Below are 25794 nucleotides of genomic sequence, written 5' to 3' on the forward strand. Positions count from 1 at the left end.
CCTTGGTTGCCTTGCATCAATCAGACCAGCTCCCGGTGTTCCCCATTGAGTGGGTGCTGTCCCAGACAGGCAGGAGGGATGTTTCTGTGTGTGTTGGCGGACACAGGCCAGGCGTGCACCAGCCTATGTGCTGAAACAGGCTCAGGGCAGCCTCAGAATAAACTCTTTCCACACTTGGACAGGGCCTTCCCAGGTGGCGCTAGTGGTGAAGAACCCTCCTGTCAAGGCAGGAGACCTAAGAGATGTGGGTTCAATCTCTGAGTTGGGAAGATCCTCTGGAGGAGGGAATGTGGCCCACTCCAGTCTTCTTGCCTGGAGAATCCCATGGACAGAGGAGCCTGGTGGGCTAAGGTCCATAGGGTTGCACAGAGTCAGACACGACTGACATGACTTAACACACACATGCCTACAGTTGGATAACTGTGCGTTGCCACTGCCTGGGAACTAAAGCTCTTCAAAGCCACCCTGACCTCTTCAAACAAAACCCTTCCTCCTCCTCCCTTCACCCCACTTCAGTTCATTTTCCCACTGTTTAGAATTCAGGCATGGAAAAAAGTCTAGGGAAGCCTTTATTTTCTTTTTTGCTGTGTGACCTTGTACAAGTTATTAAATCTCTCTGGACATCCATTTCTACTTCTGGGAGAGGCAAGGCTTGAACAAGACAAAGTTTGTTCCTTCCCAGCTCTCACAAACAAAGTCAGAGAAAAAGATAAGAGTCCTTCACTTAGCGTAAGCACCTATAGAGTGGGCTGTGGTTCTTCCTTCAATTTACACGAATGCTCTGAGACTGCTTCCAAATTGTGACTCTTACATTGTCTCAACTTCCTTTCTTAGCTCCTTCATACAGCCCTCAAGTGAACATGACTAACTTGACCTCCCACTCCTTCACTCTGAGTTGGAAGGATTATCCCACCGAATCTCAAACTGGTTTTATACAAGGGTACTATGTCTACCTGAAATCCAAGGCAGGGGAGAAGTGCCACCGGGGATTTGAAGAGACAGTTCTTCCAGGTGACACTTTTTGGTTTTTTTTTTTTAGTCTGTTTACAGTTTCAAGATCTCCTTACTTGAAATCATTGGAAAGGCTACCAGCCATCTCTGATCGTGTCCAGGCTGATTTCCGTGCTCGCATGCTTTAATGGTCGAATAGTATCCTTAAATTAGTAGGGTGGACAGGACTATGGGGGGCAGGATTTTAACTTACTTAAAAACAATGTGGCCCAGTATTTTTAGAAGCACTTGAAGTACTCCCAGCTCCTTAAGAAAACCTACTTACTGCTTAGGAAACTTGCTTGCTAACCTCATTTTCTTTTTTTGACTTTGTTAAAGCTTATCGCAGCGTATTCTGAGTAGCTCTGGCAAGCTCTTTCTCTCTGGCAGATCTGAGTCCCCCTGCCCCCCGCACTCCCCACCCCCAGTCAGGAATAGCCCTTGCTTAGTGGGGTGCTCGTCTCGCTTGCCATCTCCCAAACATCTTAGTGTTCCCAGTGTGATGAAATTATGATTTCATTTTTGACTGGTTTAGAAATGTTGGCAGTGCGGAGTCCACAGAAGTATTAGTGCCTGACTGTCTCACAAGACCTTTATTACACTCTTAATCATTTTTTTCTTCTTAAAAAAAATTTTTTTTAAAAAAAACACAGATAATTCAGTATGTTGCAAATACACAATTGACAACCCGGATCAAAAGACATTTGTTGTGAAGGACCTACAGCCAGAATCTGTCTATGAGTTTTTCGTCACTCCTTATACAAGTGCCGGTGAAGGTCCCCTGGATGATTTCACAAAGGTCACGACTCCAGATGAATACTGTGAGTTTTTCCAAATCAAAACTCTTCTCTTAGGAGTTCCTGGGAAACTGACAAATGACACACACAGTTGTGGACTTTGTCTAGATCAGGAATTTTTAAACCTTTCTTCTCTGTCTTTGTCTGTCTCTTTCTTTCTCTAGTTGAAACTCATGAAAGAAAAAAAAAAGTTACACAGAATCCCACAGCATACAATAAATAAGAGTGAAGCTAATCTGACTGATCTATGACCTAGAAACTTTCTCAGTCCCAGAACAGTTTGAAAATCACAGCTAGCGTATTTTAGTGTTGACTTGGGAAGACCCTTATGAGTTCTGTCTAGAGAGGGGTGGGGGTGTTTTCGTCAGCAGAAATATATGTACATGTGAATGCCTATCAGCCTTCAAACACCCTTGTATGATTTGCTTTTATAAAAGAGGATGTTTAACAACCTATCTGCACTATTCTTTGGTGGATTTGCAAGCAGTGAGAACAGGAAGATGGGCATTTATGAAAATGAAGTACAGGTTGATATATCTGAGAAATAAAAGTAGAATAATTACCTAGGTTATGACTTAGGTAATTTCATCAGACCCTAACTAGAAGGGGTGCATTAGTCAGTTTTTAATGGGTAATAAAATACCTTGTGGTACTGGAGAAGACTCTTGAGAGTCCCTTGGACAGCAAGGAGATCAAACCAGTCAGTCCTAAAGGAAATCAATCTTGAATATTCATTGGAAGGACTGATGTTGAAGCTCCAATATTTTGGCTACCTGATGTGAAGAGCTCACTCATTGGAAAAGACCCTGATGCTGGGAAAGATTGAGGGCAGGAGAAGGGGGCGACAGAAGATGAGACATGAGTTTGAGCAAACTCCAGGAGATAGTTAAGGACAGGGAAGCCTGGTGTGCTGCAGTTCATGGGGTCGCAAACAGTTGGACACGACCTAGTGACTGAACAACGAACAACAAAAATACCTCCAAATCTCAGTGGTATACAGAAACAAATCTGTCTTTTCATGCTCCTGGCTTGGCGGATATAGGCTGAACCAGGTGGGACTCCAAGCTTCAAGCATGTTTAGGTTTGTTCCATGTAGTTTGTTAGTTCCCTGAGGCTCAGGTTGAAGGACAGTGGCTCTGAGGGACCGGCTCTGCTCAGAGTGCATCACAGGAACATCAGCGAGCAAGCCAACTCTAAGCATACTCAACTCGGCTACCAGCGTGACCCCCACTCACCTCCCATTGGTCACACTAAGCCATGGCTGAGCCTCCAAGTCAAGGGGGTGGAGGATACTTCTCATACAGAGAGGGAGTGAAGAATGGGGAGTAATGATCCATTCTGTCAGGAGAGGTAATGAGTTTGAGCCACAAGTATTAAGGGCAAATGGATCCCTGTGTTGGCTGGTTGGTGTCTCACCACCCTGCTCCCCACCAGTCAGACAGCACTCATGGTGAATCTTGCACAAACAGTTTTGAGAAATAACAGACATGTAAAATTTATTTCTTTCAGGGAAAAGCAGTCACTAAAATCATCCCTTTCTTTCCCCTTCTCCAGCCCATATACTGATACACATCATTCTCCCCATGATTTTCTGCGTTTTGGTTGTCATGATCACCTGCTACATAAAAAGTCAGTGGTAAGTGTGTGGGGAAGGTTTTATCCAAGAAGAGAGTCAAAGAAAAATCTAGAAAGGAATTTAATAAGATAGAAATCACACTGGATCATATGAGGCAAAGTGCTGGAAAGGAAAGGACAAAGGAACATTTGGTAAAAATATGAAAAATTTTGAATAATCTTGTTTATCAACAGATAAGAAGTTAATACATAAGGAAACTATTTGAAAATATTGCAAAACTTGTTTAATAGCAATAGCTAATGTTTATATTTCACTTTACCATGTGCTTGGCAGTGTTTCCAGTGCTTTACATATAACAACTCACTTAATCCTTCCAACACCATCACTACCATAATGATCTCCATTGAACCAGTGAGGAAATTAAAGCATAGAAAGGTTAAAAAGCTTGCTTAAGGTTACAGTGTTAAGAGTGATAAAGCAAGGATTAATCTGACTCCAGGTTTCTCACTCTTAACCATTCCACTCTATTGCAAAATTCAGTGTAATTTCCATTGGTTTTCTAGGTTGAAGGACAAGTGTTATCCTGACATTCCAGACCCTTACAAGAGCAGCGTCCTGTCATTAATAAAATCCAAGGTAAATGCTGGGAGATTCTAGGGATACCATGTACTTATTAAAGACTAACCCAAGGGTTGGGCTATAATAATCATACATTCCTAGACATCCTCAGGAAGATATAACAAAGCAAGAGCCACCTCTGCTCCCCCAGCCATGAAATGAGTGAACGCAACTTCTGTCAGGGGATGTCCTTTGGTTTTCAGCATCACCTCCAATTAACTTGTGACTAGGATAAAACACACAAAAACGTGAAGCTCTCAGTGCATTTCACATACTTTATATACGTGATACACACACATACACATTATCTTTGCCCATTTTCTGTTTCCGTTTCAGGAGAATCCTCATATAACAATCATGAATGTCAACGACTGTGTTCCAGATGCTATTGAAGTTGTAAACAAGCCCGAAGGGAGTAAGATACAGTTCACAGGCACTAGGAAGTCACCCACAGAAACTAAAGGTACTAAGCCCGCCTATCTTGACCTGCTCCCAACAGAGAAGAACGACTCTGGCCCTGGACCTTGCATCTGTTTTGAGAACTTTACCTATAACCAGGCAGCTTCTGACTTGGGTTATTGTGGACATTTCCCAGTAACCCCTCAAGCCCCACACTGTCAGCTGGGATCACTGACTTCACCTGAAAACTTACTAAAGACACTGGAACAAAACTATATGAACTCCCTGGGAGAAATCCCAGCTGGAGAAGCTAATTTGAATTATGTATCCCAGTTGGCTTCACCCATGTCTGGAGACAAGGAGAGCCCACCAACAAATCCACCAGAGCCAGCACTCTGTTCAGAGTATAAAATGCAAATGGCCATTCCCCTGGGTCTTGCCTGCCCTCCCCCAAGTGAGAACAGCAGCCTGTCCTCCACTACCCTTTTAGATCCAGGTGAACAGTACAACTAAGCAGAGTACCCACTTCATATCCTTATGCGACACAGACACTAGTAGAAGCATAGCTGGCACTATTCCATCACCAGATACCTCGGGCTTAATCCCAGTGAATTATCACCACTGGAAGGTCTGATTTATATAATTTTGCTAGGTTTCAAAGGTCAGAAGCTATGAAATTTTAACATTTGTGCTTGGAGCAGGCTTGTTATGGAAATGGCAGGATCGTGGGAACAGGCTTACCTTGCCCTTGTGTGTTCCACGTTCACCTTTATGACAGCAGACCTGGCACTTGACATAGAGACAGATCGCATCCCTCAGTATTGGACAGGGTGGCTATGGTCCTTGAAGTTCACCTTTTAGCAAGAAAGCTTTTCCATTAAGTTTTACCACACATTTTGTATCTTAAGGGTAAAGGAACTAGATTTCAGGCCACAGAAGATTCGTTATGGGAGCATAAATTTCAATGTTAGTTTATTCTGGGTGTGTTTAATGAAGTCACATATTTGAGACCAAAACAGATTTTAGACTTGCTTCGAAGTGGTGACAGTAGTAAGATGAACTCTTCCTATTAGACCTTATCTAATAGGTAAGACATGCAAGTGAATAGATGAGATCCCCACAGTTGTCCTTCTGTTGTTTCCCACAGTTAAGGAGTAGGGCTGGCACAGAATCCCTGCCTCAGTGTCAAGATGATAGCACTCCTACTTAGTAGACACGTCTTCTACAATTTTTGATGACTACCTCAGAATAGAAGGAAAATATGTCATTAATTCCATTCACATTTTATGGTTCTTTTTTTTTTTTCAAGAACTATGATATATACATGACCTGTTTTCAGTAAGCCTCTTTTGGATTCTCCAGTAGGTTGTCTGGGCCAAGGTAACACCTTCACTGTCTCTGTATATTCCTATCATGGTATAACTGTAAAAGGCTACACAGATTGAGAGCTCCTTAATGGCTTGGCAGCAGCTTTGTCTCTGAACCAATATATGCAAAGCACCTACCTACTATATAGCAGTGTTCAGTCATGCTAGAGTCCTTCCCCTTCTCTCTGCCCAACAATCCTTAATGTTTACTTATCATATTTCTAAATAAATGTGATTAGGGGCTCCTTTCTCTTGGCTGTGGCAGAGATGGCGCTGCCTGGGCCTCTGGTACCAAATGCCCTGTGTCACACCATTCCACACTATGACGAACAAGAGAGAAGGAGCCGCAGCTGAAAGGAAGATGGCTGTTTACTGACCTAAATATACACAGACCAGGACTTCTGCTCATTCTTCTCAACTTTTTCCTTCCATATAACTATGCTTTTGGCTGGAATAATGGACTATTTACACCTAACGTAGTACAAACAAGTATCTTGATTAGTCTGTTTTGAGAAGACTTTGGGGCCAGTATTGTTATCATTTAGCCTCTTTGTATCTGTCTTGATGCAATTATAAAAGTACATAGAAACATCAATGACAGTGATGATTGATTTGTAAGTAGTATCTTTTGTAAAGATTTTCTTTAGAAAAGTAATTCACAAAACCTTGGAGTCATTTCTGTTGCAGTAAGCCTTAATTAAAATATTTCACCACTGCATTATTTTGTGTTTTCTCTACATCAATGAAGTGAAACTCTTAAATTATCATAAGTGATAAATCATGTTCTGAGCTTACTAGAAATGTAAATTCCTACGTGCCACTACAAATCTCCCAACCAAAATCTCTGTGGCACAAGGCCTGGAATACATCCCTGGCACTCAGATACACACTCAACTTTGACAATCACTGACCTAAGTCAAACAAAGATGACTTTCTAAAATGTAACAACACACCAGTAGGAAATGGCTGGGTTTATATAACTTTATCCTTATAGTATCACTATGACCCTAGTTTTGGCTCTAAACATTCCTTTGCAATGTCCATAAGTAACCAAATAACACTGTTTAAAGACTATTTACCACTTAACAGCATTGTTTTAAGAAATGTTATTCAGAAACTTTGAAATTTGTATCAGAATTACCAGGATTAAAAGAAAAAACCAACTCATGGAGAATTTCAAATATAGATAGAAGTAGGAGTTTAACAAACCCTTATGAACTATCCCTGGTAGCTCAGATGGCCTGCAATGCAGGAGACCTGGGTCTGATCCTTGGGTTAGGAAGATCCCCTGGAGAAGGGAATGGCAAGCCACTCCACCATTCTTGCCTGGAGAATGCCATGGACAGAGGAGCCTGGTGGGCTACAGTTCATGGGGTTGCAAAGAGCTGGACACAAATGAGCGACTAACACCACTACTATGTACTGTCATCAATGCCAATAGCCACTAAACCATGGTTGTTTTAGTCCATCCATAGTCTTATTCAATCTCCCCCTTCATACGATTTTGAAGCAAACCATGGTTTCATCTGTAAATGTTTTTCTAAATTGTCTTTACTTTTTCTAAAATAGTCATAATACCTTTTTAATAATCACACCTATGAAAAAACAACCAAATCAAAAAATGGGCAGATCTAAACAGACATTTCTCCAAAGAAGACACAGATGGCCAGAAAGCATATGAAAAGATGCTCAACACTGCTATCAGAGAAATGCAAATCAAAACTATAATGAGATGTCACCTCACATCACTCAGAATGGCTATCATCAAAAAGTCTGCAAACAATAAATGCTACAGAGGGTGTGGAGAAAAGGGAATCATCCCACCATCACTATTGGTAGGAATGTAAATTGATACAACCATTATGGAGAGCAGAATGGAGGTTCTTTAAAAAACTGTAACTAGAACTACCACGTGCTTGGGCTCCCACTCAGTCGCTTCAGTTGTGTCTGATTCTTTGGTGCTAAGTCACTTCAGTCATGTCCTACTCTGTGTGACCCAAAGGACTATAGCCCACCAGGCTCCTCTCTCCATGGGATTCTCCAGGCAAGAATACTGGAGTGGGTTGCCATGCCCTCCTTCAGAGGATCTTCCCAATCCGGGTATACAACTCACATTTGCCTGCATCTCCTGCATTGCAGGCAGATTCTTTACCCACTGAGCCACCTGGGAAGCTCTTGTGATTCAGCAATTCTAATCCTGCAGATATATATCTGCAGAAAATCATAACTGAAAAAGATACATGCACCCCAGTGTTCACTGCAGCACTATTTACAACAGTCAAGACATGAAGGCAAACTAGATGTCCATCTACAGAGGAGTGGATAAGAGGTGGTCAGTCAGTGAGTTCAGTCGCTCAGTCATGTCCTATTCTTTGTGACCCCATGAATCACAGCACGCCAGGCCTCCCTGTCCATCACCAACTCCAGGAGTTTACCCAAACTCATGTCCATTGAGTCAGCGATGCCATCCAGCCATCTCATCCTCTGTCGTCCCCTTCTCCTCCTGCCCCCCATCCTTCCCAGCATTAGGGTCTTTTCCAATGAGTCAACTCTTTGCATGAGGTGGCCAAAGTATTGGAGTTTCAGCTTCAGCATCAGTCCTTCCAATGAATACTCAAGACGGATCTCCTTTAGGATGGACTGGTTGGATCTCCTTGCAGTCCAAGGAACTCTCAAAGAGTCTTCTCCAACACCACAGTTCAAAAGCATCAATTCTTTGGCGCTCAGCGTTCTTCTCAGTCCAACTCTCACATCCATACATGACTACTGGAAAAACCATAGCCTTGACTAGATGGACCTTTGTTGGCAAAGTAATGTCTCTGCTTTTTAATATGCTATCTAGGTTGGTCATAACTTTCCTTCCAAGGAGTAAGCGTCTTTTAATTTCATGGCTGCAGTCACCATCTGCAGTGATTTTGGAGCCCCCCAAAATAAAGTATGACACTGTTTCCACTGTTTCCCCTTCTATTTCCGATGAAGTGATGGGACCAGATGCCATGATCTTAGTTTTCTATGTTGAGCTTTAAGCCAACTTTTTCACTCTCCTCTTTCACGTTCATCAAGAGGCTTTTTAGTTCTTCACTTTCTCCCCTAAGGCTGGTATCATCTACATATCTGAGGTTATTGATATTTCTCCCAGCAATCTTGATTCCAGCTTGTGCTCCTTCCCGTCCAGCGTTTCTCATGATGTACTCTGCACATAAGTTAAATAAGCAGGGTGACAATATACAGCCTTGACGTACTCCTTTCCCGATTTGGAACCAGTCTGTTGTTCCATGTCCACTTCTAACTGTTGCTTCCTGACCTGCATACAGGTTTCTCAAGAGGCAGGTCAGGTGGTCTGGTATTCCCATCTCTTTAAGAATTTTCCACCGTTTATTGTGATCCACACAGTCAAAGGCTTTGGCATAGTCAATAAAGCAGAAATAGATGTTTTTCTGGAACTCTCTTTTTTGATGATCCAGCGGATGTTGGCAATTAGATCTCTGGTTCCTCTGCCTTTTCTAAAACCAGCTTGAACATCTGGAAGTTCATGGTTCACGTATTGCTGAAGCCCGGCTTGGAGAATTTTGAGCATTACTTTACTAGTTTGTGAGATGAATGCAGTTGTGTGGTAGTTTGAGCATTCTTTGGCATTGTCTTTCTTTGGGATTGGAATGAAAACTGACCTTTTCCAGTCTTGTGGCCACTGCTGAGTTTTCCAAATTTGCTGGCATATTGAGTGCAGCACTTTCACAGCATCACCTTTGAGGATTTGAAATAGCTCAACTGGAATTTCATCACTTCCACTAGCTTTGTTCATAGTGATGCGTCCTAAGGCTCACTTGACTTCACATTCCAGGATGTCTGGCTCTAGGTGAGTGATCACACAATCGTGATTATCTGGGTCGTGAAGATCTTTTTTGTACAGTTCTTCTGTGTATTCTTGCCACCTCTTCTTAATATCTTCTGCTTCTGTTAGGTCCATACCATTTCTGTCATTTATCGAGCCCATCTTTGCATGAAATGTTCCCTTGATATCTCTAATTTTCTGGAAGAGATCTCTAGTCTTTCCCACTCTGTTGTTTTCCTCTATTTCTTTGCATTGATCACTGAGCAAGGCTTTCTTATCTCTCCTTACTATTCTTTGGAACTCTGCATTCAAATGGGAATATCTTTCCTTTTCTCCTTTGGTTTTTGCTTCTCTTCGTTTCACGGGTATTTGTAAGGCCTCCTCAGACAACCATTTTGCTTTTTTGCATTTCTTTTCCATGGGGATGGTCTTGATCCCTGTCTCCTCTACAATGTCACGAACCTCTGTCCATAGTTCATCAGGCACTCTATCAGATCTAATCCCTTAAATCTATTTCTCACTTCCACTGTATAATCATAAGGGATTTGATTTAGATCATACCTGAATGGTCTAGTGGTTTTCCCTACTTTCTTCAATTTAAGTCTGAATTTGGCTGCAAAGAATAAAAATCAATCTGATTTTGGTGTTGACCATCTGGTGATGTCCATGTGTAGAGTCTTCTCTTGTGTTGTTGGAAGAGGGTGTTTGCTATGACCAGTGCGTTCTCTTGGCAAAACTCTATTAGCCTTTGCCCTGCTTCATTCTGTACTCCAAAGCCAAATTTTCCTGTTACTCCAGGTGTTTCTTGACTTCCTAGTTTTGCATTCCAGTCCCCTATAATGAAAAGGACATCTTTTTTGGGTGTTAGTTCTAAAAGGTTTTGTAGGTCTTCATAGAACCATTCAAATTCAGCTTCTTCAGCATTATTGGTTGGGGCATAGGCTTGGATTACCATGATACTGAATGGTTTGCCTTGGAAACGAACAGAGATCATTCTGTCACTTTTGAGATTGTATCCAAGTACTGTATTTGAGACTCTTTTGTTGACCATGATGGCTACTCCATTTCTTCTAAGGGTTTCTTGCCCACAGTAGTAGATATAATGGTCATCTGAGTTAAATTCACCCATTCCAGTCCATTTTAGTTCGCTGATTCCTAGAATGTTGACGTTCACTCTTGCCATCTCGTTTGACCACTTCCAATTTGCCTTGATTCATAGACCTAACAACATTCCAGGTTCCTATGCAATATTGCTCTTTACAGCATTGGACCTTGCTTCTATCACCAGTCACATCCACAACTGGGTATTGTTTATATGCAATAGAATAGAAAGAATGAAATAATGTCACTTGCAGCAACATGGGTGGACCTAGAGATTATCATACTAAGTGAAGTCAGAGAAAGACAAATATGATATCATTTATATGTGGACTATAAAAAAAACTGATATGAATGGATTTATTTACAAAACAAACTCATAGACTTCAAAAACAAACTGATGGTTACCAAACAGAAAAGGTGGGGGGGATAAATTAGGAGCTTGGGATTAACATATACACACAATTATATATAAAATAGATAATCAACAAGGACCTACTGTATAGCAGAGGGAACTCTGCTCAATATTCTATAATAACCTATGTGGGAAAAGAATCTAAAAAGGAACAGATATATGTAAATCTGAATCACTTAGCTGTATATCTGAATCACTTAGCTGTACACCTGAAAACTAAGACAATATTGTCAATCAACTCCAATATAAAATTAAAAATTTTAAAAATTAAAAAAAATCACATGTAAAACCTAGTTAGTAATGTTTCTTATCAGTATCGGGATATTTTGATGGTGGGTGGAACTGGTAAAGGACCTACAAATAACGCCTCAGCCTGGTGACTGGTCCTCAGCTGCAGGTTGGGAGACGGAGAGCAGGGAACTAGTCACATGGTTCCAGTATCTAGTAGTCACACAGGGAACTAGTATCACAGTGATATTGATATGCAATATTACTAACTAGGTTTTAGACATGATTTTTTTTTAATTTTTCATTTTATATTAGAGTTTATTGATAATATTGTGTTAGTTTTCAGGTGTACAGCTAAGTGATTCAGATAAACATATATCCATGGACCTGCTGGAAGTGCCTGCTGACATTCCAACACCTGACCCATACGAAGTCTAGTGAAACTGATTCTCCACTAGAATATCATTTATTAAGAAAATCTGGTTGTATTAGACAATATCTAGTATTTCTTCTAAAAACTCTGTGGAGACCAGATGGCTTTCATCTCAAAGAATTTACAAAACGTGCTAAGCATTTTGCATAAAGTAGGAATTTTAAAACCTTCAAAGAGGGACTTCCCTGGTGGTTCAGTGGTTGAGACTCGGTGATTCTACTGCTGGGGACATGGTTCAATCCCAGGTAGGGGAAGCAGGATCCAGCAAGTCCAGTTTTTTTTTTTATAGGCCAAAACAAAATGACAACCTTCAAAAAGATACAAATGAAAATATAAAGCCTTCGAAATTAGTAGTTATGATAGTATTTACAATAAATATATTCCCATTTAAAGGACATTTGCTACATTTAAGCAAATGTAGCTGTCTTTGTCCTCTAAGCATAAGAGAAAGTTTTCATACATGTTGTTTTTTTTTTTAATCAATACAAAATTAGTTGCTATGGTCTGAATGATCGCTTCTCTCCCCAAATTCCTACATTGAAATCCTAACACCCAGGGATGATGGTATTAGTAGATGGGGGGTCTTTGGGAGGTCATGAGGCTAGAGCTCTCATGAGTGGGATTGATATTCTTATAAGCGACACTACAGTTTCCTAGTCCCATCAGCCATCAAGGACATAAGACAAAAGAAGTCTGGAACGTGAAGAGGGCCCTCACCCAAATACGTTCACACTCTAATTTCAGATTTTCAGCCAACAGAACTGTGAGAAATAAATTTCTGTTATTTATAAACTGTCCAGTCTGTGGTATTTTGCTATTGTTGTTTAGTCGCTAAGTTATGTCCAACTCTTGGCGACCCCATGGACTGCAGCACGCCAGGCTCCCCCTGTCTTTTACTATCTCCCGGAGTACTTTATACACCAGAGTTTTAAAAAATGAAACAAACTTTCTGAAGCTCAGCTGTATTGTCAGTTTTCAAAGATGAGCTATATGATGATGATTAAGTGTGCTTTTTGAGGGCCAACTACATTTTTGTTGAAAAACATATATAGAGTAGAAGGCAATATGAAAATGATACACATAAATGTGTTTAAAAACCAAACTATCCAAAACAAATCTATTTCTGAATACATTTTACCACATTAAATCAATGATAACAGACCCTAACTTTGACACTGAATTTTATTCTCCAGGATTGACCATTTATTTCCCTTGTGGTATTTTCTTCTGCCACAAGGTAGCTGTTGGTTAGCTTACCTGATCCAGTTTCTGTGAAAGTGAAAGTCGCTCAGTTGTGTCAGACTCTTTGTGACCCCATGGGCTCTACAGTCCATGGAGTTCTCCAGGCCAGAATACTGGAGTGGGTAGCCTTTCCCTTCTCCAGGCGATCTTCCCAACCGAGGGAGCGAACCCAGGTCTCCCGCATTGCAGGCAGATTCTTCACCAGCTAAGCCACAAGGGAAGGCTGAGTGAAATCAAATAGCTTACACAGAAAAGTTACCATCATACCACCATTGCTCATTCTATATATCAATCACTAAAGTCGGAATTGTTCTGAACATAGATCTACTTTATCAAACCTTTCACGATCACCTGAGATTAAAAAATAATAACTGTAAAGATGTTTGATTAGATTATGAAGTGTTTAGAAAGTATAAATAGCTATTTAAAAACATTTGGAACAAGCCACTACTCATTTGAAAAGACCCTGATGCTGGGAAAGACTGAAGGTGGGAGGAAGGGAACAACAGAGGATGAGATGGTTGGATGGCATCACCGACTCAATGGACATGAGTTTGAGTAAACCCCGGGAGTTGGTGATGGACAGGGAGGCCTGGCATGCTGCAGTCCATGGGGTCACGAAGAGTCGGACACAACTGAGTGACTGACCTGAACTACCTGCTACTGAACCAGATTCTTATCTGTGGTATCTAAAAGTCACTTTTACCTAGAGTTACATGTAACAGCCTCAGTGGTACATAAATCAACAATGATGGTTTTAAAATTTCAAATAGAACAATGACACAAGTTTAAGAATTTTTAAGTACATTTTATTAAGAATGTATCCCTTTGATAAGATTATGCTTCAGGAGGCTTTTAATGCCCTTGACATAAACTGTACACATTATACAAAAACAAGAAAAGCACGAAAAAAAATCAAGGTGAGCAAAACCATTTAGGGACAAACCTTATTTAAATTATACACAACTCAATGAAATATTCTTACGGAAAATATATAAATACTTTTCTTTCTATGTTACAGTTATACAATATAAATCAGATTTCAATGTCTGTTCAGTGACCTACAAACACCAGAACCTCCAAATATGTAGCAGCGTATTACTAAATAAAAAAGAAGAAAATTACGTGGTTAGGGAGCATTAAGTCTGAGATTTTTTTCACAGTCCCTTACCACTTTTCAAAACTAATTTACATCATTTGTTTTACAATGCAGCTTTAGGGTTTCTGACAGGCCAATAATGGAACATTTTTCAACTATTATCTATGAAAGTTTTTAATCTCCCCCCTCCTCTGCCCAAAGACTTTGCATTTTGTGCTAAATCAACCTATTAGTGGCAAAATTACAATATACCTTTTTGGCATAAATTATATTTTTCAAATTAAATATTTTATAAAGTAAGTCAAACAAAATGTGCAATTTATGCGTGCAGTGGCATAGCTATCCACCTACATTACAAAAATACTCTAAAGGGGAGAAAATCCACATTCATTAAAGAAACCTACTATGAATGAAAACTACCCTGGGAACCTAGAACTAAAAGGAAAAACAAATGCTCCTAGAAAGATTCTCACAGATGTTAATATTGTCTGATAAGCATTGCTATTAATTTTACTGGTATGCTTTTATAATCAAACTCTCACTGTAGTGACAGTCTTGAAATGAAGCTGGTAATAATGTATTTCCTGAATGGAGAGACAAGGGAGACCTTTCCCAACTGACATTTTGGAAGATCTGAAATGTTCTTTTTATTCCAACAGCTCTTAAAAAACTCTCTCAATTAATTGTTTCTTTTTTCCCTAATTTAATGGATTGTGAATTTGAGACAAAACTGGGAACAGGACATAAGGGGAAAAACCTTACTTCCAAAGGACCTTTCCCAAGGTAGTTTACAAAGCTCCTCTCACACAAAATTAGCACCTCACTCTCACCATGCAAAAGTAATTGCAGTTATAATTTGGATGACAATTTGATTGCTTTTTATTGCTTAGTGATCTGTGCTTTAATGTGGGGATAAAAGGCATCCTCTGAATGGAATGAAAAAAAATTTTTATATAAATAGCAGTAGACAAATCTAAATAAGCATTCACACCTCACTGTTGAACACTTTGCATCTGTAATATGCCCTGAAAAACTCAGCTTTAATTACTTCAAGCTCTGGACAAAAGAGCTGAAAACTATTAAAGCCACACCATTTCAAAAGGACTTATACATATGATGTTAGAGTAACTAGTAAAATAAAGTATATACCTCCAAAGAGCCTCTTTTAATGTCAATGTCTTACGGAATGCCCTTATGCTACCAATCTTTATTAGAAAAATTTTTATTAGGGAGAAAAGACTTTTTCCCCCTTCAAATCTACCTAAGCATAAACAGGAAGTAAAAGTATAAGAAATTTTAGACCATGTTTAATTATAAATACTAATTTCTAATTTCCTTATTTATCAGTATTTACTTAGTATGTGAAGCTGAAATCTGTTCTTGAAAAAAATTTCAATTAGAAACAAGAATTCACTTTACAATTAGAAATTCACAGTTTATAACCAGCACAACTGCCCAAATTCCTCCAAATTATTCAATAATTACCAGTAGTACAAATTTATATGGACTAAGATTAATTCTAAAATCTTGAAAATCTACAGTATTGACATTATTTTGGTATTTTATAGTCTGGTAATATCTATTACATATAGATGCTTTTCTCAATTATTTCTATTACCACTGACAACATCCCTAATCTTTTCTGCTATAATTTAACATTTTAAACACCTAAGTAAATCACTTGGCACTGCATGTGAGCATTTTTCATCGTAAAAGTCTACTTTTATACAAATAAGTACTTAAAGAAAACATATTAGACCTGTCAGTGAAACATGGATAAACCAAATAGCACTATACACTTAATATAGACATCTTTTGTTTTTAGATTACTGAGAACCACAAAGCTCTGAGTGTCTCCCCAAACTAAGTGCTGAAGGCAAATATTATGATATATACATACATATCTTTCAAAGTAATAATCCAAAAAACTGTTCAGGCTAATAGTAACAAAGACTTCATATCAGGATGGATGAGTGAGGTGGGGTCCAGGGATGAAGATATGTGTGTGTGTGTATGTGTAACAAAAAAGAATTTACTGTTAACTTTTGAGGGATTAAACCACAGATTTTATACTCTGTATTAACTGAGGTAGTGTTTAAAAATGAATGTCTAAAATATGTTAATCCCATTATTAATAAGATTACTACGTTACCTCCTTTGGAGTTTTTAACCACTATTTGGTCTAGTAACTCTGACATTTGGTTCTCTGGAAGGCAGTTTCATCATCCAAGACCAAAGACCAAGGTGACAGGCAACGTTCTTAGAAGTACTGTTGACATTTAAATAAACACTTGGGTTCAGTGATAAATTAAAGTTAAAAAAAAAAAAGCATCTGTTTTATCTTCAATTGGATTTTATGAAAGAAAATCTGAAGAACCACTTTTTAACATAAGCAGCAGCTTACAGCCCTTATCTGCTTTGTTATAATGTAAGTTGCTACACAGTGCACATAAGAACAATTCACTGAAGTGCAGTCAAAGAGGTGTTATGAAGTGAGATGAAATGCTTCATCTCAATTGGAACTTTCAGTGCCAGTAAATTAAAAAAAAAAAAAAATCTCTGTGAGTTAAGCTTTCTAGTTCACAGGGTTCTTTACAGAGATCTCAAAGAACAAGCCCATTATAAAAAGGAACTGTAATAAGGGAAAAGACTAGTCCCCGTACTATGACCGTGTCAGAGCTGATGCGTAACTATAAAAACGGTCTAAACAAATCAATTAAAAAAGGGTCCTAATCAGTCCAGCTGGATTTTTTTTCTACTTATATATAGACCTCAAAAAAGATCCTTTCATTTACAAGCATTCTAATGATGATGGCCATGCTTTTTTTATATACAAATTTGCATATATGTTTAATTCCTGTAAAGATTTCCAAATTTCTTTAGACATACACAAATTAAACAAACAAATAAAACTTTGCCCTCATCAATTTTAACAACTTCACAAATGTGATAAAGGCAACTACTGTACTCATCAACTCACCTATCACTGCATTTAGTCTGTGCAAAACAAGAACACTGATATAAAAATTAAATTACTGCTGCTTTAAAATTTGGTACTTAAGGCTTTTCACTACAAGTTGTAATCATAATAATGTTTCACCAAGGATTTTTTTAAAAGAAACTATGGCTCTTCTTTTCCCATGGAATGTATAAATTGTAGGCAACCTTATCTTTTCCTCAAGAGATCCAAGGTGTTATTTAATGCTTTCTTTTACTTCAGGTCTGAATTAATAGTGCTTTGTTCAAGTTCCTGTTAAAATGGTGATGTGGGAAGCTAATGGAAATGGAAGTGCACTGAAAACATGCATTTTATAAATGAAAAATACTCTGAATTATAAAATAATTTTCTGATTTTAATCAGGAACTGTAGTGAAAAACCTTAATTGGTTCAAATAGCCTATAATAATAACACATTGCAACAAAACTGAAGAGATGGAAAACAAGTATGAAACTTTATGTAAGTCTAGTCACATAAAAATAATTTATAAGTCCTGGTTGTTGAGGCTCTTCTTTCGCTTTGAGGTTAAAAACCTCTGAAGTAGTGTTATAAACATGAAGAAAAAGTGGAAGGGCCAAAGATCCCCTTCTAATACCAGCAGTTACAGAACATCCCATTGTGCTAACAGGATGCAGCCTCAGAGACACTGATTCCTGGCTTCCAAAATTAGTTAACAAACAAGGCATCTTTATATTTACCCTAAAAAAGGAATTCAGAAATAACGGTGTGTAGGGTGCTTCTGCATACCATACTGTTCCACTGTTATTATGCTCTTAAAATGAAAAGTAGAAAACCCATGTAGGTACTCAGTGCTTGGATCTTGCATACAATGGTAACTAAACTCTTAAAACTGTGGTAATGAATAATGAACCCCCAAAGGGGCTCCACAGAGGGGAGAGGAAGTTGTTTTGGTTAGGGAAGTCTGCAGTTCCAACTGTTCATGTACCAGTAATTGCTGGAACAGCGTAGAGAAGATACTCCTGTCTTTGCTGCCCAGTCAGTCGGCTTTTTTGAGGCTTTTAGAAGTCCACAAATATGAATATATATATAGTCTACATCTATATACATCATAAATATGAGGTCAGGATTCAGCAGATGTATCAACTATAGGTTGCTTTGGTGGTGTTGCCAAGACAGCCTCTGCTTCTTCGTGCATCTAGGGAAGAAGTGGTAAATTATGAACAACTTTCTAGTTGTATCAACAGATATAATCTCAAAACTTTTAGCTTAATTCAAACAGAAATATTTTTGAAAGATAAAGTTCAGAAGTACAAATCCTACTTACTTGTAAAAACTGTACATCCTGAAATAATTCTTGTATGAACCTCCGACATGGAAGTCTAAACGTGCAGTGTGACAGCAAATGGGAAACCTCAGAGTAAAGGCATATGTCATCAAATGTTTGAGGATACTTCTCTTTAATTCTAAAATGAAAGAAAAGACTAGGATGTGATAAAAATTATAATAATGACTTGCCTATTTTCTTTCAAAATATTGTTTTTAAATATCTTTTTCCTCTGGATATATAGATCAAGTGACATCTAGGGTGAGAGCATAAGAATATAAAATTGTAAATATTCCTACCTCACACTTAAATTATAACTATTTTAAGTTTGGGCTATCTCTTAAAATGATAAAAACCCAAATACTTCTTGGAAAGTGAGAAATATTCTTTTTCACTGGCCTGAGAAATTACAAAATGTATTTATTGGCCTAGGATAACTCAAGTTATTTTTAAAACTAAGTTTTAAAATAGAAATAAATTTTTAAAGTTAAACTGAAGTTGAACTTTGGGCTCTGTCTTTGTATCTCTCAGCATTTAGTAGTGGCTCTCGCCTGGTCCAACACCTCAGAACCAGCAGTGGGGTGGGCTAATACAGGTGAAGGACCCTCTACACTTAAAGCTTCTGGCCAGGAGGTCTGCAGTGGGGCCCTGGTATATGTGCTACTACATTTTGTAAAGTCCCACGGGAGACCCTGAGGTGCATTTCATTTTTTGAGGACCACAGCTTTAAATAGTGCATATCAAAGATATTGAAGATGGCCTGAATTTTCTTTTATCATGTTGCTGTGATTTAGAAAAGCAAAAAAATTCTACAACTTTTATTAAAAGAAAGGAGTAAAAACAGGGAAAAATTAAACTAAGAAAATGTCACTTATTTTTCTGTATATTATTTTATGTACTTATTTTCTTGAGCTTTATGGTCTCAGAATTCTTCTACTTTCTTAAAAATTGTTGAGAAACCCCCAAATCTTATTTTTTGTGGGCCATGAAAGTGAAAGTCACTCAGTTGTGCTCAACTCTTTGTGACCCCAAGGACTATACAGTCCATGGAATTCTCCAGGCCAGCATACTGGAGTGGGGTAGCCTTTCCCTTCTCCAGGGGATGTTCCCAACCCAGGGATCGAATCCACATCTCCTGCATTGCAGGCAGATTCTTTACTTTTACTTTTGTGGGCCATAGCCATCAATAATTACCATACAAGAAATTAAAATTTAGAAAATTTAAAAACATTTATTAATTCATTTTAAAAATAAAATCATTAATGTTAACATAAATACATATATTTTAATGAAAAATAACTATATTTTCCAAAACTAAGAAAGTGAGAAGAGTAGTTATTGTTTTATATTTTTACAGATCTTTTTAACGTCTGGCTGAATAGAAAACAGTTGGATTCACATACCTACTTCTGCATTCAATTTGTTACCATATGTTAGTTTGGTTGAAGTAGATGAAGAAAATCTAGGCTCACTCAGATATGCCATGCAGTTGAGAACTACTGATGTAAAGCTAATTGATCAAAATTTTTAAGTATTTCAAGTGTCTTTTTCAGCATAAAAAAGCAGAACAAAGAATACTCATGCTCAAAGCTTACTTACGTTAAAAGCCCAGTTTCATGACATTTAGTTGAAACTGAACTACTCAAATTAATGACTAATCTCAGAACTTCTTTGCGAAGGAGTATACGGCACATTGGTGTATCATCTGGAATTGTTTTAACACCTGAAAAGAAGATCAAAATATTTTATCTGTATCACAACAGAAAATTACTATAACTCATGGAATTTGTTTTTAAACTTTACCAAAGATATATATAAAACTGAGATAAACTGCAAATGACCTGCCCATCATTTTGGGATCAAAATTCTTTCTAATGAAAGCAGACAGCTAAGTGAGTATGTATCAGCAACTGATATAGGTACAATAGTTGACTGAATATACCTCAATAAAACTAAGTTGTCATATATTTGAGACAACTAATGAACAGCACTCATCATTAACAACAAACAACTAAGCACAGTTATATTAACAAGGTTTGGATTTAAATCTGAAAACTTACCTAGTAGCAATTCTGTACTTTTGGTGCTGCTGGCTGAGCCTTCTTGAGACACTCCATCACTGCATCCAGAAATGCCAGAAAATTTAGAGGGAACTACTTCTAAGGGATTATGGATAGTCTGCTCACACCAATCAGAATATGGAATGTCTTGAAGGTCTGAAGAAACAAATTAATTCAATAAACAGATCAAAATGGCTTAATTCCTATGCTTGCACCGTATACCACAAAGGAACGGTTCCGGTTTCTTCAATAATTATTTTCTAAGATGAAGATTTTCAAGTAAATTTACAGACTGCTCAGATAGTAAAGTGTTATATTTTAAAGACATTTGTACATAAGATTTTATTTTCCTAAACTACAAAAATAATAAATATGTGTTTACTTAAAGAATTCATATAAAGATATATATAGAATAAGTGAAGGTCTTTTACCTACCCCCTCTTCCATGCCTCCCACCCCTAATAGCCCTCTCCTTAATTATATAAAAATTCAGATCTGCTATTTTGAATTTCTCTCTCTTGCTCTTTGGGTGTATAAGTGAGATTACACTGTTTCTATTACTCTACCACTTGCTAGTCCTACCATTTAATAATCACCAATATAAGAATCATAGTTCCCTGGACTTACCAGTTCCTTCCATAGGGTCAAACTTACTATACTATCCATGTATTGCTAAGGTCTACTCCTAGATGGGATTTTAAAGTCAACTAAACATCTTGGTGTGTCTAAAGTAACATCAGTATTTTTTATTTAAAAATTCCCTGAGCACTTAAACTAAGTGATTAGAGCAAATGGAAATCAGAAAGTCTTTAGTTATCCTTTTAGGAGGTAACACTGGGCAACCCAGAAAATCATGCAACCTTAGTACGCTAAGAAAAGAGATTCAGAGAGAAGAGACACCATCACTCAGAAGGTAAGACCTCTTGATAGTTAGTCCTATCCTCTTTCCACTACAGTACATTGTCAGAGTAGTAGTAAGAGTTTTTTGAAAGTCCAGGAAACTAGACCTATATCAACACATACTATTCTCCCTATGCTGCTTTCAGTAGAATAGATATCACTACCTCATCTCACCTTTAAGTACTTCCTAAGATTAATAGTGACTAAGCAGAATATGTTCTGGTTCCTCAGGATATCAACTTCACATAGTTTTAATATCTTGGTTACTAAGAAAATCATGCATCTGTCAGGTACTTAAAAGTAACATATGCTACTTAAATTATATACTGATTTTAAAAACAAAACTACTGCCAAAAGATTTGAAAACTAAAGATGTACTTAAAAACCAGTAATGCTGAATAACCAGGTAGAAATGACTATGTTATTTTGGACTCAGTTGATAAGCTTCCCAGGAAGGAAAAAGACAAAATATTCCCGCACAAAGAACAATAAGAAAATTATACTTCCTTTGTCAATGTTGTTTCTGAAAAGTTATACTTATTCATTTCAGCCTCATCTTCAACCAGTGATGACTCCTAACATTTCTAACCTGTTACAACCACATTTTATTTCTAAAGATATCATCCATTCTTATTACAAAAAAAAAAAATCACGCCTCTAACTAAACAAAGCCAAAAGAATTAGTTTCTCCCAACTGTGGTGGTTTAGTTGCTAATCATGTCCGACTTTTGCAACCCCATGGACTGTGGCCTACCAGACTCCTCTGTCCATGGAATTCTCCAGGCAAGAATACTGGAGTGGGTTGCCATTTCCTTCTCCAGGAGATCTTCCTGACCCAGGAATCAAACCCAGGTCTCCTGCATTGCAGGCAGGTTCTTAACCAACTGGACTACAAGGGAAGCCTCACTGGAGTATCCTTCACATCTTCTCCCACTGGAAGACGTGAAAAAACATCCTAAGAATAGTGGTAACAGAAGGCTTTTAATCCATGGGGTACATGGGGTATCTTTTGTGTGAAACTTGCTAAACCATATGAATAAAAAATTTTAATGAAATAACTACATGTGCTAAATGGAAACTTCAGAGAACATGTGGGTAGAATATTGGCACTATTTATTAATCAGTAGGATATGGAGAACCAAAATTTCTTGAAATTGGGAAGCTAGTTGGCCTACTTCTTCTTAGGCATGGAAGATAATGTCTAACACTCTGCTAAAGGCCAAAACTGTGCATACTAAACTGATGATATTGACTTTTAGGGACCTTTATTTTGAAAAGTATTCAATGCAATGAAACTTTTATACACTTTTACTGAACACATTTCAAGATTATTTTTAATTTGGATGAAGCATTATGTCCATAAACTGAACCTTTTTATCTATGTAACCGATGTTTAGTTTCTTAACTGTAGCTGTTGCTTTTATTGTTTTCTCTCTTTTTAATTAATAATATTCTGTACTGTCCTTAGTTGCTCAGTTGTGTCTGACTCTTTGCAACCTCGTGGACTGCAGTCTGCCAGACTCCCCTGTCCAAGGGGATTCTCCTGGCAAGAATACTGGAGTGGGTTGCCATGCCCTCCTCCAGGGGATCTTCCCAACCCGGAGATCGAACGCAGGTTGCCCTCATTGCAGGCAGATTTTTTACTGTCTGAGCCACTAGCTCAGCTTTATTTTATCTTTTAATTAAAAATGGAGACATGAAGTATAGGATAGATCAGACTCTAAGAGATTGCATACCTTCTTTATTCCCTGTATCTGGGCATAAGGCTGAATCCAGCCTTATGAGAGAAAGAATAAAAAGCTCTAGGGAAAAAATTATGTAAGTCCATATGGGTTAATTCAGAAAAATCATAAGCTAAATTCTTCCTATCGGAAAGTGAAGTCTCCAAATAGCATATATGAAATGCTGAAACAATTCATGAAAAAAAATCAAGAATTTCTGTGAGGAGCTCTGATCCACCTGATCATCATTTCTCCTGGGCAGCAAGAACAAGGAGACTGTTGTTGAAATGAACAAGATTTTCCTTAGCAACACAGTAAGATCATTCTGACTGAACTACCAGAATTTATGAAAGAATATTATTTCTAATGTAAACAACTTTGTGTGAGTCACCATTAATGGACAGCTTAGTGAATGCTAACCTTACACGTTAGTAAGTACCAAAATTACACCATAAGGCATGTATCATTATTCCCATTTAGAAATTTAAGAAAAAATTAAAAGTAAAGCTCAGTGAAACTAAGTATATTGCCCAAGATCAAATAATAAGATAGAAAAGTTTGGCTTTGAGCCTAAGTGCTCTTGACACCAAACCTCACACCCTGCTATGTTTACACCAGGGGTCTGAGTGTTTCCTGGAGCCCTGGCACTTCCTAGTTTCCTCCATCCCCAGATGTACATTTGGGCGAGGACAGGGAGATGGGACACCACCTGATGTTCCCTTACACTGTCATCTGCATACCACTGATCTTTTGTATAGACTGTTATTGAAACATGGGTTTTATAGCTAATAATTTTGAAAACCACCACTGCCTCTTTAGGGCCCTCCTTTACTCAATGTAATCTCTACCCATTCCTCACAACTCTGTCAGTTTAATAACCCAGACATTCAAACCAATACCCTTGCTATTATCCTTTATAGTCTGCTGATTTTTTCCAGTGCTCTCTTTCACAGACGGACTAGTCTAAAACACTAGTCTAACCCACTTTTAGTTGGTTAGCTACAATATGGCAAATGCAGTGGTATACATAGAGTGCACCCCAAAGAAACATGTAATGCAGCCAATATTTTGCCTTGCATACCTAGCAATATATTGCATAAACATCTGAGAAGGTGGTAGACACAGAATACAATGTTAGGAAATATCCTAATTTTGATATTTGCCTTTCCTCTGAGCTTTAACATTTTTTGAACAACTGCCACTACCAACATCACCACCAGATTGAAAGTTTTAAAGAATGAAAAGTCTTGTGTTCAAGTCCTGATGTCTCTTTAAAATTATCATTACACAGCAGAGGCACAAAAACAGACATATAACATACAGATAAAGGAAAGAGAATAGACAGCCCAGAAATAAACCCATGAACATATGGTCAATTAATCTATGAGAAAGGAGGCAATAATATACACTGGGTAAAAGATAGTCTTTTCAAATAGTAGTGCTGGTACAACTGCACAGCTACATGTAAAAGCATGAAATGTTCAAATGAAACAGTAGAACATTCTATAGCACCACATACAAAAATAAACACAAAATGCATCAGAGACCCAAACTTCTAGAGGAAATCATAGGTACAACACTGTTTGACATAAACCACAGCAATGTTTTTTTGGATCTGTCTCCCAGAGTAATTGAAATGGCAACAAAAATAACCAAAATAAAAGCTTTTGTACAGCAACCCCCCCCCCCCCCAAAAAAAACCACACATAAAACAAAGCAAAAAGACAACTTACAGACTGGGTGAAAATATCTGCAAACAATGTTTCTGACAAAGAATTAATTTCCAAAATATACAAATCGCTCATACAGCTCAATTAAAACAAAAAAAAACAATCAAAAAGTGGGCAGAAGACCTAAACAGACATTTTTCCAAAGAAGGTATAGAGATGACCACGAAAAGGCCAACAGGCATATAAAAAGATGCTCAATACCATTAATTATTAGAGAAATGCAAATCAAAACAACAATGAGGTATCATCTTACACCAGTCAGAATGGTTATCATTAAAAAGTCTATAAACAGTAAATGTTGGAAAAGGTATGGAGAAAAATGAAACCTCTTATACTATTGGTGAGACTATAAACTGGTGCAGCCATTATGGGGAATGGTATAGAGGTTCCTTAAAAAACTAAAGAGTCACCATATGATCCTGCAATCCCACTCCTGGCATATACCCAGAGAAAACCATAATTCAAAAAAATACATGCACCCCAATGTTCATAAAAGCACCATTTACAAGAGCCAAGACATGGAAGCAACCTAAATGTCCATTGACAGATAAATGGATAAAGAAGTTGGAATATTACTCAGCAATGAAAAAGAATGAGATAATGCCATTTTCAGTAACGTGGATGGACCTAGAGATTATCGAATTAAGTCAGAAGGGAAAGACAAATACGTGGTATCACTTATATGTGGAATCTAAAAATGATACAAATGGACTCATTTACAAAACAGAAACAGGTTCACAGACATAAAAAACAAGCTTATGGTTACCAAAGGGGATGGGCAGAGATAAATTAGGAGTTTCCGATTAACATATATACAATATTACACATAAAATGGGTAAACAACCAAGGTCTACTGTATAGCATAGGGAACTATATTCAGTATCTTGTAATAATCTACAGTGGAAAAGCATCTAAGAGAGAATACACTCATACACACATGTATAACTGAATCACTTTGCTGTACACTTGAAAGTAATACAACATTGTAAATTACCTATACTTCAAT

At 37.8% G+C, this 25794-nt stretch overlaps 2 protein-coding genes across 12 annotated transcripts in view; one reads left to right on the forward strand and one right to left on the reverse strand.

Annotated features, from left to right (window-relative positions):
* OSMR (oncostatin M receptor) overlaps positions 1–25794 on the forward strand; it is an 89496-nt gene that overhangs the window by 54213 nt on the left and 9489 nt on the right. For 7 of the 8 annotated variants that reach the window (XM_081519299.1, XM_081519302.1, XM_081519304.1 and 4 more), the window contains 5 exons: positions 835–1011; positions 1644–1811; positions 3342–3423; positions 3927–3999; positions 4318–6465. In XM_081519299.1, the coding sequence (XP_081375425.1) occupies positions 835–1011; positions 1644–1811; positions 3342–3423; positions 3927–3999; positions 4318–4893 (1076 nt within the window). In that variant the 3' untranslated portion in view covers positions 4894–6465. Of the gene's footprint in view, positions 1–834; positions 1012–1643; positions 1812–3341; positions 3424–3926; positions 4000–4317; positions 6466–25794 lie in introns of those variants that run through there. The other variant, XM_081519307.1, reaches the window with a different exon arrangement.
* Positions 13783–25794, reverse strand: part of RICTOR (RPTOR independent companion of MTOR complex 2) — a 124415-nt gene continuing 112403 nt past the window's right edge. For all 4 annotated transcript variants that reach the window (XM_081519273.1, XM_081519274.1, XM_081519272.1 and 1 more), the window contains 4 exons: positions 20438–20593; positions 19977–20100; positions 18378–18516; positions 13783–18248 (listed from right to left, as the gene is read on the reverse strand). In XM_081519273.1, coding sequence (XP_081375399.1) covers positions 18174–18248; positions 18378–18516; positions 19977–20100; positions 20438–20593 — 494 coding nt within the window. In that variant the 3' untranslated portion in view covers positions 13783–18173. The remainder of the gene's footprint in view (positions 18249–18377; positions 18517–19976; positions 20101–20437; positions 20594–25794) is intronic.

This window comes from Giraffa tippelskirchi, chromosome 8 (genome assembly GCF_054371585.1).
Source record: "Giraffa tippelskirchi isolate mGirTip1 chromosome 8, T2T-mGirTip1v1.2.pri, whole genome shotgun sequence".
Lineage (NCBI taxonomy): Eukaryota > Metazoa > Chordata > Mammalia > Artiodactyla > Giraffidae > Giraffa > Giraffa tippelskirchi.